Source organism: Dromaius novaehollandiae, unplaced genomic scaffold, assembly GCF_036370855.1.
Source record: "Dromaius novaehollandiae isolate bDroNov1 unplaced genomic scaffold, bDroNov1.hap1 HAP1_SCAFFOLD_41, whole genome shotgun sequence".
Lineage (NCBI taxonomy): Eukaryota > Metazoa > Chordata > Aves > Casuariiformes > Dromaiidae > Dromaius > Dromaius novaehollandiae.
Genome location: NW_026991492.1, coordinates 2,295,475 through 2,309,792, shown reverse-complemented (window position 1 = coordinate 2,309,792; position 14,318 = coordinate 2,295,475). Strand labels below are relative to the sequence as shown.

The 14,318-nt window shown below is 52.7% G+C and overlaps 1 protein-coding gene across 1 annotated transcript; it reads left to right on the top strand.

The window, feature by feature from the left end:
- Positions 1–9,743: 9,743 nt before the first annotated feature.
- LOC135326977 (olfactory receptor 14A16-like) lies at positions 9,744–10,205 on the top strand (the record flags this gene model as incomplete). Its single annotated transcript, XM_064504619.1, has 1 exon — positions 9,744–10,205. A coding segment is annotated over one exon (462 nt), but the record flags the coding sequence as incomplete, so codon positions are not given.
- Positions 10,206–14,318: the final 4,113 nt, after the last annotated feature.

Below are 14,318 nucleotides of genomic sequence, written 5' to 3'. Positions count from 1 at the left end.
TGGTGCCATTGCAGGTGCCCTGGTCCCCTCTGCCCAGCCTCCCTCTGCAGCTCCCAGGGGCTCTGGTCTCCTGCAGGTCCCCTGCGAGAGCTGCCAGGCCCAGGCAGGTCCATCAGGAGACACTGGGGCCTCTCCAAGTGCCACTGGGTGCTTGTGGTTGGACACCTGAGCTCTGCCTGGAAAGGTGAAGAGCTGTTTTCAACATTTCAAAAATATGAGCACACTTTCATCAGCTCAAATGATTGGCTGATTTTAACGAGAATGTTTTCCCACGATGAAATAGTCGAAACCTTCCAGAAAGGTGTTAATCTGGAGAGAGGAAATATTGATCAGCCCTTGACCTTGTGTTTCCACTGCTCTGTCTAGTAGGCTGTGGATGTAATCTCAGTGATCTCTCACATATTTCCACATCTCCTGATTAAATTCATCATTTCTAAAGGCATCTTTGCATCAGATGATCTGGGCATATGCACTTTCCATAGTTTCCCAGTTTTCCTCCTACCCTTGCTCTTTATCATTCAGGCACCTCTCAGCTCTCCAGTTGCTGCTCTGAGCTTCTGGGAGTCTGAAGCTTGCCTCAGCTTTCAGCAGTCTCATTGTCTCTTTAGCCAGCTCCTTTGTTCTGCTTCTTGTCTATCCTTTCCCATCTATCTTTTGAAAACATTTCAAGGAAGGTTATGTCTTGTGGGCAGTGGAGCTCACTGGGGGCAGCTTGGACTTGGCATAGAGTTGAGGAGTGTCTTTTATTTTTTATTAAAATGTTTCAAATTTTATTTTGGTTTCATTGCAATTAAGACATCATTCTGTGCCTGTTTGCAGCTAGTTCTCTAAGGAAGGCAGGTGGGAGTTGGTGCACTTGAGACGAGAGGAAAAAGGATAGATTTTAACCAGAGTGATCTAAGTGCCCAGTTTACTTTTCTTAAACTCGATCATCTTTTATTTTTCTTTGTTTGCAATGAAGAAAAATCCTCCTGTGTCTGCAGCTAGTTCTCTAAGGCAAGCAGGTGGGAATTGGTGCAGAGGAGCTGTAACCTTCAGCTACAGACTGGAGTGGGAAAAGGTTAGATTTTAGCAGGAGTGATCTAAGTCCCCAGTGGCTGAAGAGAGAAATGGCAGGGCTAGGGAGCTGGGGAGAAAGGTTGTCCATACATGTGTCTCCTATCAAAACTGCTGCTTTTCCTACATGTCCAGACTTCATTAGGAGCCACTCTGGATCAATATCAGTTGGAGAATGTGGGTATCACTTATTCCAAAAAGTCAAGAATAAAGAAAGCTTCAGAAGCAGACATCTTTCTTTTTCAGGTGCTCATTGAAATCTGCCTAATTTCAATACTCTCCTGAAAGCTTCCCAATTAGCCACACAAGACTTGAAGAACTGAAGAAAATTATGGAAAGAGCCATGGCTCCTTAGGGGCTTTTGCATTTCAATGACCCCTCGGGTGTATTTGGTGCTGAGTCCATGAACTGCAGATGCTGAGAAGAGACTGAACAAACCTCTCCAGAAGTTGAAGTCAGAAGCAAATCCCAAGATTCTTGGAGCGTTAACAGGTCTCACTGAGGGCCATTATCAACAAAGTCTCCCCAGGGGCTGATTAGAGCAGAAAGTTGGAGGCCCTGATTGCAGGTAGGCAAAGGCAATGTGCAGGTGGCTCTGATGCCAGGTCAACCTGGATGTGTGTTATCAAGCAGAGCAGCCAGGCACTGACACCCAGCCCCTGGGTAGGGTGATCCTTTCCGTCATGCATTGCTCAGGGCTCTTCCTGAGGGCAGTGTGCAGGTGGGGGTGTGCAATGCTGAGTGCAGGACCATGATACGGCACCTCCTGTGCTCCCAAGGGACAAGGAGGCAGCCAGGCTACAGTGCTTTAAGGAATGGCATCTGCTCGTAGGCCTTGGTGGCAGAGACAACAGCCATAGACAAGAGGACAAAGACCTAGTTTTATTAGAAGCTTTCCACCCTGGTAGTGCCTTTGGCAATCTCCACCGCAGACTGTCCTGTGCTTTCCCATGCCTGTGCATGTTTCCTTGCACACTGTAGATGCCCAACCTGCTTCCCCACCTTGCTCCCACCCCGAGATCTCCCGACCTCTCCTGATGTCTTCCTGTCCTCACTTGCTTTGCCTTGAAACACAAAGCCAGGGGCTGATCACAGACTCCCTCTGGGTGTCCTGTAGCACCACAGCTCTACCCTACAAGTGACATTTTCTTTTCCTAAAGTCACATCTAAACCCTACAGGCTGCTCTTTGTGGCTCTTTCTCCTTCTCATACTGTTTCCCACTACCAAGAAAAGCTCCATCATCTCTGAAACCACCCTTCAAGCAGTCACAGGCAACTACTCTACTGCCCTTTGCCTGCACTTCACCAGGTTAAAGAAGCCCAGGTCCCTCAACCTCTCCCCATGGACGGGGTTATTCCTGCCTAGGCACAAGACTTGACTGAGACTTCTCTTGTAAATCTTCATGAGGTACCTGTTGTCCGAATCACCCAAGTTCCTCAAGATCCTTCTGCACTGTAGCTCCTCCTGTGTCAAAACAACAAACAAACAAACAAGCAAATAAACAAAAAAGAAACCAAAACAGCACCAATGAGTTAAGGGTAAGCAGGGGTGGGGCCGATTGTAGGGGAAGGGATCAGGATGGTAAAGGAGACAAACTTAAAAGGGGAGAAAGAAAAAAAATCCCAAGAAATTTGAAAGCAAAGTAAAGGACTGATCAAGGCTGTCTTGGAGACTGAGGTGGAGGGGACCTCAGGAGGCCTCTAGTCCAATCTCCTTGCTAAGAGCAGGGTCAGCTCTGGGATCAGACCAGGTGGCTCTGGGCTTCATCCAGTCAGGTCTTGGAAACCTCCAAGGGAGAGGACTGCACAGCCTCTCTGGGCAACCACTTCCAATGCTTGACCATCCTCGTAATGGAAAAGCTTTTCCTTATCTCCTGCACAAACATCTCTTCTTTCAACTTATGCCCATTGTCTCTTGTCCTCCCACTGTGCACCCTGGTGAAGAGCCCTGCTCCATCTTCTGGATGACCTTCCCATAGCCATTGGAAAGCTGCTATGAGATCCCTCCAAAGCCATCTCTTCTGCAATTGAACAAGCCCCATTTCCTCACAGAGCAAGTGCTCCAGCTCCCTGACTACCGTGAGGGCCCTCGGTCAAACTGGTTCCCAGTTATCAGCCTCTTTTTGTGGGAACCCAAACCTGGATGCAGTATTCTAGACATGGTCTAATGAATACTGACTAGAAAGCGATCATCATTTTCCTCAGCCTCCTGGCTGTGCTCCTGGCCAGACAGCCCACAGTGCTTCTGGCCTTCTTTGCTGGCAGGGAATGCTGCTGGCTCATGTCTTGCCTCCGGCCCCCCAGGACCCTCGGGTCCTTTTCCACAGAACCACTCCCCAGGCACTCAGGCCCCAGCCTGTATCACTGTGGGGTGTTGGTTTATCCGAGGTACAACATCTGGCATGTGTCCTTGTTGAATTCCGTGAGGTTCCGGACAGCCCATTCCTCCTGCCTGTCTAGGTGCCTGTGAATGGCAGCCCTCGAGCATATGACTGGTCCCCTCCCTCCCCCACTTTGGGGTCATCCACAAGCATGATGAGTTTTGCCTGTTCCATGTCACTAATACAGATGATAAACAGGACAAGTTCCTGGAGAGACCCTGTAGTGCTCCACTTCTCCCTGACCTCCAGGAAGAGTACTACCCATTCACCACTGCCCTCTGAGCCTGACCATCCAAGCAGCTTTTTACCCATCCGGTTGTTTACTCTTCTAGACTGTAACGTTCTAACATGCACGCAAGAATATTGAGGGAGACAGTGTCAAACACCTTGATAAAGTCTGGGTAAAAGACATTGACTCTTCTCCATGCACAAATAGAGTTTTTTATTCGTAGCAGGCAATCAGGTTGGCGAGGCACAATCTACCCTGGGCAAATCCATGCTAAGTGTTCCCAGGCACCTTCTTCTCCTTCGTGTGCCCAGAACTGTGATCCAAGAGGACTCACTCCTCACCAAAGTGAGGCTGCACTGCCTGCACCTCCCCAGGTTGTCCTTGTGGCTTTTTTGGAAGATGGATAACAATTTGGAAGATGGTAACAACTGCTTTTCTCCAGTCATTGGGACTTTGCCCCATCTCCACAACCTGTCAAAGATGGTAGCAAGTGGCCTTGCAGTGACAGTCAGCTCTCACAGCATCCTCACATGCAGCCCATCCAACCCCTCTGACTTGTGTAGTTTGAGTTCTCACAAGGAATCCCTCACTAACCTCATCCACCATTGGCTGTTTTTCTCCTCTGGAGTCCTGACTCAAGGCACAACAGCCCAGGAGACCTTGCTTGTGGAAATGGAAGCTAACCATGGGTTGAGTTCCTCACACCTATCTGCATCTGCTGCTAGAGGATTCTCTGTCCCATTTAGCAGGGAGGCCACATCTTTCTTTTTATTCTTTGATTCTGACTGAAGCAGTAGCAGCTCATCTTCATGCCCTTGACATCTCCTGCAAGTGTCAATGGTAGGGGAGATTTTTCTTCCCTAACACCATGCCTGTGGCGCTGGACAATATTTCTAAATTCCTCCTTTGCCTCTCCCTTCTTCCCCATGCTGCATGCTTCCCTAGAACCCTGGAGCTCAGGTGCAAGGTCCCTGTTTAGCCAAGTTGGTCCCCTGAGGTGTCTGCTAGTTTTAGCGAGTATCGGGATGGCCCATCCTTGTGCTTGGCAGGTCTGTCCTTAAAGGCCTGCTGGTTTTGCTGATCTCCTGGGTCCTTGAGAGCTGCCTCCCATGGCATCCCCCACCAGTCCCCTGAACAGGCCAGGAAGTCTGCTCCTCTGAAGTCCAGGGTCTGTACTCTGCTACTGTCCTTCCTCAGTCTCCTCAGGATCTGGGACTCCACATTTTCATGGTCACTGTAGGTAAAGCTGACACTATCCTATCCCTGATCAGTTCCTCTTTATTTGCAGTTTCCATATCCAGGAAAGCATCACCCTTATCTGGCTTGTGCATTTCCATCTGCCCGTGCCTGTGCCCCCAGCTGCATGCACTTGTGTATATCTGGGCTGCAGAGCCTCAGCTGTGGCACTGAGCGTAGAGCGGTCATGATGAAACGTGTTACCAAGGGCCAAGGACACTGAATGTGTAATGGCCCCACTTCAGAGCAGAGAGATGCTCGCATAGATAACAGGTGGCAAAGCAGTGGTGAAAGGAGGTTCCTACTGAGAGACCAAACCCTGCAGTGCCCAAGGCCAAGGAGAAACAGAGCTGGGCTGTGCAGCCCTGGCAGGAAGGGGCTGGCTTCCCAAGCTGACTCTCCAGCACTGTTGGGCCTGTGACAGAGGTGAACCAATCTCCAGGAAGGACAAGTGCCACTGAAACATTCCCTGGACCTGGATGTCCTGTGATCCAGCCAACCTGTGGACTTCACTAGCCCAGTCCCTGTTCATATCATCTGATGGGGCGAGAAGTTGTTCATGGAGAGAAAAGCTAGAAGTGTTTGAGAGTGCAGGGACTACAGTGGAGACCTCGGTGTGATGTGCCTCCCATCTATGCAGCACTGTTGGATGTAGACAGGATGGACTTTGCCTAAAGGCAGTGGTGGGATTCAGTTGTTTGGGCACTGGTAGGAAACCAGAGAGGCCCTGGGGTGCTTTCCCAGCAATCACTCCAAAAGGACGTGGCTTTCCTGTAGGTCCCATGCTGAATTTACTAGAGACATGTGGTTGTGCTGGACACCCCCAGCATGGGACATGGCCCTGCCTATGGCCTGTCTTTATGACACTGAATCTACTGTCTGCACTGAATTGCATTAGCTGTTTGTAATGTCGGGATCTGCTTGTGCCTCAGCTTCCTAGTGAGTGGAGCTCTAGTTGCAGTAGGCATCTAGGGCCATTTCAGATGGCCAAGGCAATTCCCCACCTGGCCACCACCTCATGCTCCAGAAGGATGTGGGTGTCATAGTTGCTCCATCAGAACAAGCAGATTCTGGCACATGCTTTGGATCACCTCTGTCTCTTCAGCTGTCCCCAGGTGTTTGTGTGTGAGCAACTGACTCCCACCCTCCATCTTCAGTGATTCCAATGGGGGGTTAGACAAGGAGCTCCCATGCAGACACCTCTGTTGTGCTCACTTCAGTTTTGGCCAAGGGAATCCCAGCTCCTGTGTGTCTGTGGAGTTCACAGGAGGGATCGGAATCCACTCCAGAACAGGGGTTTCTAGCCTGGCATAAGGTGCCCAGACTGACTCATCTGAATCAACACCTGAACCATGGGTAAATGAACTCCCTTCTTGTCCCTGCCTAGGTTCCTGCCTAGTGAAGGCACAGGAGTAGACACTTCCAGAGTGGGACATTTCCACCTCTTCCAGATAACCATCCTCTGATGAGACAAATTAAAATGCTGGAACCAGTCTTCCTTTGGTGCTTGGAGAGGGAGCATCAGTGATTATTTTAGTTTATTGCAGTGAACATTTCCCAGGAGGAGGGAGCACAAGGGACAGAGAAATTCAGGCCTTCAACTGGGCCTCTGCTCCTGAGTGGGGCCAGGCTCCTGGGATGGAGGGAGCTCATGGCAACCTGGCAGCACTGCCCAGACACAGCTGTGTGCAGGAGCAGCTCCTCTGCACAGAGCAGCAGGGCTGCGGGCACTGCCTGCTGCTGCTGACATGAGATGAGAGAAGGCAGGGAGAAGTGCAAGGCAGTGTGGAGTGGGAGGACAGAGGAGAGCTGATTGTGGGAGAAGTCTTCACAGCCCTTGGCATGGTAAGTCTCTGGCTGCAGGGCAATGCTACTGAGGTTTCTGGCGGGGTCTTGAAACCCATCCAGTCATACGATTGAATTTATAAGGATTGCTCTCCCGGTTTCTCCTTTGCAGAGGATAAAATGCTTCAGAGCGGAGATTCCCTGCCACAGTGCCACAGGAAAGGGGCATGCTGCTCCCTTCTCCCTGGAACAGCTGCAGGGGTGTGAAGCCGAGGTGTGCACACACCCCTGCCCAGGGCTGTAATTCAAAGCACTGTCCCTGCGCCCCAGGGTGCTGTGTGCCCAGGGCAGTGATGCTGCCGCCTGTGAGGGTCAGCACTCAGCCTGCTCGGGGAGCTCCCCACAGTGCTGCAGGGAGAAGCAGGGCAGGTTCATTTTCCCATTGAGAGGGTGCTGTGTGGGTCAGGGCTGCCCATAGCTCTAGCTCATGCACAGGACATTCCAGAGGGGACTTTTCAAAAGGAAAGTGAAGGCAGGGATTTCCTGAAAGAGAAGCCAATTTCCTGAGATGGTGCTTTAGATATCCTACCACTGGCAAGGGGAAAATGGAAATGGAGCTGTCAAGCTTGGACAACAGACTGAGACAGTGAGTTTCAATGAGCAGCTAATGTTTCTGCTAGGAACTTCTGAAAGTCCCTTCACCCATCCCTCAGTCTACAGACAACACCAGCTTCCCCTTTGCTGGCCTCATCAGGGTTTAGCTGACCTGCTCCTTAGCACCTGCAAACATGGGGATGCCCCTGGACAGTGTCCTGCTGCTGGTAGGTTTCTGCAGGGCAGAACTGAGCTCACTGAGGGAGGTGTCGGCACTGCAGGGACTGACCATGACTTGCTCAACTCCATCCGCCCACAATGTTTCTGTTAGCAGTTCCCTCTCATTCCCTGCCCATCTCTGCTGCCTGGAGCTGTCCCTGCTGGGAGTTGTTTCCCTGTCCCAATGTCTTTTCCAGGTTGGTGCTTACAGACTCCATCCCACCCTCTGTGTGCTCATTCCTGCCCTCCAGAAGCCTCCCACAGGCAGGGCACTGTCCAGGGGCACCTCTGTGCTTGCAGGTTCTAAGGAGCAGCTCAGACAAACCCTCACGAGGCCAAGAAGGTGATGTTGGTGCTGTCTGTAGGCTGAGGTGGGGATGAAGAGACTTGCCGAGGTTTCTCTCAGACTTTTTGGGGTGTTCAGCTGCAGTTAAGGCACCAGCCCTGTGTGTCCTGCATGGTGTTGTCTTCATGGCAGTGAGGAGCCCCAATCCCCTTCCAACCTGTGGGGCTGCTGGCAATGCATTTCATCAGGTTGAGGAATGAGCTGCCTCTCCTTTCAGGAGAGTCCACCCTCAGGACCCCTGACTGCTTCTCTGGGCTGTCCTGCCAAGCTGCAAGCTGCCCTCCAAAAATGTACAGCTTCCGTGGAGCATTTCTGCAATATCTGAGAGTCCTTGGTCTGGTCATGTGAGTCAGAAACCTTGTCACACTCTTCATCACCCTCTCCATTTCTGGGCTGAGAGAGAAGAATTTGGAAATCACTGTGAAACTGAACTCCTCCGCTCCCAGCTCAGTCCAGTGTCTTTCTTAGAGGAACTTGTGAGTGTGGTTGTCCTTCATCTGAGTGAGGTGCAAGTGCAGGACAGGGAAGGGCAAGACTCACTGACAGACCAGGTCCCATGACCCCCTACAAAGTCACTGCGAGTCCTTTCTCCCTCTTGGGATGCACAAGGGCTCAGGCTGAGACCACTTGAAATGCCAAAATTTCTACACCATCAAAGAATGCTCCCATGCTGAGAAGGATGCATCTAAAATGGATATACGTGTGTGTGTGTGTGTGTGTGTGTGTGTGTGTGTGTGTACGCCATCATATCTATATGTATATCAATATATCATCAGACTCCTCCACTGATCATTTTGCAGAGAAAAATGGGTTTCCAAATGTTGAACAGCCCTTCCACATATGGGCTGGACATATTCTGCTGCAGGATGTGTGCATCAGAGCTAGTCACTTCCCATTCTCTCTGCAGTGCCTGGAGGAAGGGTGCAAACGGTAAACTAGTGGAAGGACAGGGTCTATCTCATTGGAACAGAGACATCGAGAAAGGGTCAGGCACCCCCTGCCTTCACTTGACTGTTTCTCTGCCTTCCTGGAGTGAGAACTGGTGTGACTGATCCAGATCCAGACACCTCTGTTCAAGAGGGCAAGGCTGGGGGAGATGAATCTCTCACAAGGGTCTTCTCTTTCAAATACAGCTGGCATGAGAGCTGTGTTGAGCTCTCATTATGGTAAAGAGAGACTATTCCCACTGGTACCTGGACCAAGTCCCCTGCTCCCAGCACCCAGCGCCCATTCTCAGGTATCCCACCACATAGCAGGCTCAGTTTGACACCTCCATTTACCCGTGCCAGCAGAGCAGGGCTGACTCCTCTGGAGCCCACGGGCAGAGGCCCCTGCTCCACACAGCACACTCAGCCAGTGCAAACAGAGCTCCAGAAAGGGAGTTCAACGAAGGTGAAGAACAGAGGAAAGGTGGGGCTTTCTATGAGAAACAGAATGGGTCTGGCTCAGAGAAGGCTGCTCTAACCTGAAACTCTCGTTTCCTCTTTGGACAGTCCACAAAGCCCCAAGGAAGCAAATGTCCAACAGCAGCTCCATCAATGAATTCCTCCTCCTGGCATTCTCTGACACCTGGGAGCTGCAGCTCTTGCATTTCTTGCTGTTCCTGGGCATCTACCTTGCCGCCCTCCTGGGCAACGGCCTCTTCATCACAGCCATAGCCTGCAACCACAGCCTCCACACCCCCATGTACTTCTTCCTCCTCAACCTCTCCTTCCTTGACCTGGGCTCTATCTCCACCACTGTCCCCAAATCCATGGCCCATTCCCTGTGGAACACCAGGGCCATTTCCTACTCAGGATGTGCTGCCCAGGTCTTTTTCTTCTTCTTTTTAATTGCAGCAGAGTATTCTCTCCTCACAGTCATGTCCTATGACCGCTTTGTTGCCATCTGCAGACCCCTGCACTACGGGACCATCATGGGCAGCAGAGCTTGTGTCCAAATGGCAGCAGCCGCCTGGGGCAGTGGTTTTCTCTATGCTCTCCTGCACACTGCTAACACATTTTCAATACCACTCTGCCAAGGCAACACAGTGGACCAGTTCTTCTGTGAAGTCCCCCAGATCCTCAAGCTCTCCTGCTCAGACTCCTACCTCAGGGAACTTGGGCTTATTGTGGTTGGTGCCTGCTTATTCACTGGGTGTTTCGTTTTCATTGTGGTGTCCTACGTGCAGATCTTCACTGCTGTGCTGAGGATCCCCTCTGAGCAGGGCCGGCACAAAGCCTTTTCCATGTGCCTCCCGCACCTGGCCGTGGTCTCCCTGTTTGTTGGCACCTCATTTTTTGCCTACCTGAAGCCTCCCTCCCTCTCCTCGCCAGCTCTGGATCTAGTGGTGGCTGTTCTGTACTCGGTGGTGCCTCCAACACTGAACCCCCTCATCTACAGCATGAGGAACAAGGAGCTCAAGGAGGCCCTGAAGAAACTGGTTCAATGGGTCCAATGTCAGCACCAATAACTGTCCCATGTGCATCATCTCATCATTCCCAGAGCATTTGGCATCAAGGTTCTGTTATGCATTTATTTCTCTCTTCTCTTCCCTGATACATTCTTGTAATTAAAAAAAAAAAAGTTTTGCTTCATGTCGCTTCTAAAGCATCTCTCATTTGAACCTGACCCAGAGACCCCGTTGAAGCAGGCAGCCAGGCTTCCCTCTTCATCAGCAGAGATGAGGGAACCTCAGAGCCCACTAGTCTGAGCTCCCTCAGATGCCCTCAGGACAATAGGGAGAGTTTCCCTTTGCAGTGTCTCTTTTGGCACTGATACCAAGGGAGTTCATCAGGGAAAAGTCTGGCTCAGATGAGTACAGGCAGGGTGAGACCATGGGTCTTGTATCCATTAGGAGAGCCCAGCTCCCCTGCACACAGTCAGGGTGTGATCTCACACTCCTCTCCTGAGAGGGTGGCAGCCAGGTGTCACCGAGGCCTGGTCCCTCCCCTCTACAGAGCTCCAAGACTCACAGAACAGTGGGAGTGGAGGGGAGGAGAGTCTGCATGCAGCTTGTGGGGACAGACCCTCTGCTCCTCAGGACCATCCCCCCACTGCCACAGCAAGCATTTCCTCACTGCAGCCTTCATGGGGGGCTGCTGCTTTCTGGGAAACACATCCACCAACAGCAGCAGGACTTTCTCATTTCAGGGCTGCTCTCCTCACTTCCACACCGTCCTGCTGTGCTCTCATGTGTGTACATGGCCTCAGTGCCCTTGTAACGTGGTGCTTCCTTGTGCATCTCTGTGAGCTCAGGCAGGACCAGGCCCTGGGCACCCTTATGCCAGACCTGGCCTCCAGAATAACATTTCCATAATAAAAGGGGTTCTCCTGTGAGACGTGCCTGAAGTCTGGCCTTTCTTCAGATTATGGAGCCAAAAATATGCTCAAGGGGTTGCACAACTGCAGGGTCTGTTGTTCTACTTGGGTACTCCATGGGCTCAAGGGGATGAGATCAGAGAGCTGGCTGATCTGTTCAGGACTGACAGCTGCACTGAGACCTCATTTCTCAGTGACCAATGCAGGTGAAGATGGTGAATGGTCCCTGAATTGCCTGCCTGCGTCTGTCCCACAGGTGACAGTGCTGATGAGAGATGTCCATCCTTCTGGAGGGCAATCTCAGGAGACCACAGGACCACAGGGGATCTCTAGGGACAGCGTGTGCCTGGGGGTGGGCAGTGCATGGAGCCTCATAAAATGAGGGGTGATCCACAGTGGATTAACCAGAAGGTAGAGCACTAAATCCAGGGATGCATGGGGAAAGGAGGGCTCTGCAATCCCCAGAGAGGCAGTGGGGACCCAGGGGGCCCAGGGAAGGGGCACTGGAGAGTGATTCCTGCAGCCTCAGTGAAACACCACAGCCTGGAGCTAGTGCCCACCCAAACACATCTCCTGCCATTGCAGATGCCCTGGGGTCACCCTGAACACCATCCATGAGCACAGACACATACCAGTAGTATCAGTGTTGGTGATCCCTGTCTGGCTGGGTCTGCTTCCTGCTCTGACCAGCACGGCCAGTGCAGATCCAGGAGTGACCCCATGGCCACATGACCCCACAGCCTGCTAGGGAAAGGCTCTCTGGTGAGCAGGGACACCCCAGGAGAAAAGCGGACAGCATTCAGAGATAGGAAACAAGAAGGAGAAGCAGGTTTCTCTGTGCACCAGCTCAGGGCAGGCGGGTCTGTCCCTGGGAGAGCAGGAGCTGCCAGAGGGGCTGCAGGGCCAGGGCTCTCGTGCTGTGCTGGGCAGCGGGGTGGGCATGGAGGGGCTGCAGGCAGACAGGGAGGGGGATCTGCTGGGCACAAGAGCAGGGGAGACAGAGAGTGACCAGCCTCGTTGCAAGGCCTTGTGCCCTTGCCAGGGAGCTTTTCCCTGTGTGCTTGGGCCGTGTCCAAGTTACACTGTGGACATGGCTGTGCCTGGCCCTGCACCTCTCAGGTGCTGACCTGACTCCCCGTATCTACCTTGGACCTGCCCCCTCACTACAGTCAGGAAAGCCTTGGCAAGGGAACTTGGGACCTGAGCAGAACCCAGCAGAAGGCTGTAGGTATAAAAAGTGACTGTATATCCACACAGCAACTCTTGCCTGACAGGCAATTTAAATGTGTAAGGAGAGTTTCCGATTTGGACCCCTACCCAGGTAACACTGCACACAGAGTCTTACCCGGATGAAAAAGCAAGAGCAGCTACTTGGGCCTGATTTTATAGTGCATAGTTGATAGAGGAGGTTTTTCTGTATTGCAGCTGGACTGTTTATGCACCATTTGTGATGAGGTTCCTGCTACAAAGAGTATGTTGCTGGGAGCAGCAAGGGCGGGGCTGCTCCGCGCAGGAAGTGGAGCCAGGAGCTGAGCATGCCGGCAAGGCAGGCAGGCAGGGACCCACCAATGGGAGGTGCCGTGTTGCAGTGCCTGGACAAGAGGAGCAGAGCAGGTTTGGGAATGGTAACCAGGGTCAGGCACAGTCTGGCCAGCAATGGCCAGACAGGACTGAGGGGCTCCAACCAGCCCTGCTATGTGTGGGAGGTAGGACTGCAGACCTCCAGAGGTCCCTTCCTACCAAATCTCCTCTGCGACACCATGATTTTTTGCTCCTTGGCCTCTGCTCCAGAAGCACTGGAAGCTCACTCTGCACTGGAAGCCCATGAACATCCCGGTGCTCCTACCCTCGAGCTGGCATCCACCCCAAACCTGAAGCCTGGCCAGTGCCCCGGCCATGCAGCCAAGGGCAGGGGTCTTTGACCCAATTTCCCTGCTCCTCCCCTGCTCTCAGCACTGCTACTGCTGTGCCCATGTCAAACCCTCCTGCCATCAGACTGCCCTGGGGCCTGAGGCAGCTCCAGCTCCCTCCAGGGCTACACTGGAGCCTTTCAGGAGCAGGCTGAGGTGGGGCTGGCACTGCCAGGGTGTGTTGGGAGAGGACAGCTCCCCTCTGACATGCTGGGGCAGGGGCTGAGGCTGGGGATCAGCACAGCTTTTCCCTGGGGAGCTCCCTGAGGAGCCGCTGCAGGGAATACTCCACCTCTGCTCCGGCAGCAGCATCAGCGCTCAGGGTGCCGGGGTGGATGTGCACAGAAGGGGAAGGGGCACGGGCTGCCCGGGGGGAGCATCAAGACCTCTGTCCATGCAGAGATGGAGTGAGGAAAGCCAGAGCTCAGCTGGAGCTGGCACCAGAGACCTCGGACATGGAAAGGGCTGGGGTATTATTAAAGGACTACTAAATGACGCCCCAGAATCTGGGCAGTCCAAGCACTCGGCCCCTGCCTAGCCTGGGCTGAGCTCCACGTGGGGGTCAGCAGACAGCCATGCTCCAGGATCTGCTGGGGTCTGGTGCAGAAGAGAGGCCATGCAAGGCTGGCCTTTTCCCCTTTGTAGGGATATGCAGACCCACAGGAGGAAAGAGCTGGCCGGTGTACTTTGGTCTTCCAGGGGAAGGTAGCAGGCGGGGGAGACTGCAAGAGATGGTGAGGACCCAGAGCAATGGGTTCTGGGGTTGAGGGGGGATTGTCTGCACCTGACGAGTACCTCAGTGAGGCCAAGATTTATAAATACCATCCAAGGCCACCTCCTCTGCCAGCTTAGAGATGCTGCTGGGTGGGAGGTGAAGCCACTCTAGGTTTCCAGGTGAGATTTCTCTCCTGCAAAGATTGTGCTGTTTCCCACAGGAAAACCATTGCTGCCCCAGACTGCAGCTCAGGGAATGTGTCCCAGGAGGACTGTGAACAGAATGGCACCCTCCAAGCATGCTGCAAATATAAAAATGCCCTCCAATCTCAAGGAGCTACGGGTATCTCCTATGTCAAGCCTTCCCCTTTCCAACCAGCTGGGCTCCTGACAGCTACTCGCACAGGGGCTGACGTCTCCAGATGACAGGGACTTTGGTTTCTTCCGATTTCTTTCCATACCAGAGGCTGGATGATGCATCTCCTTCAATATCAAGTCAGAGGGGGGTTTCCCCGAATACCCCTTGCAGGTGGGGAAGCCCCAAGGGC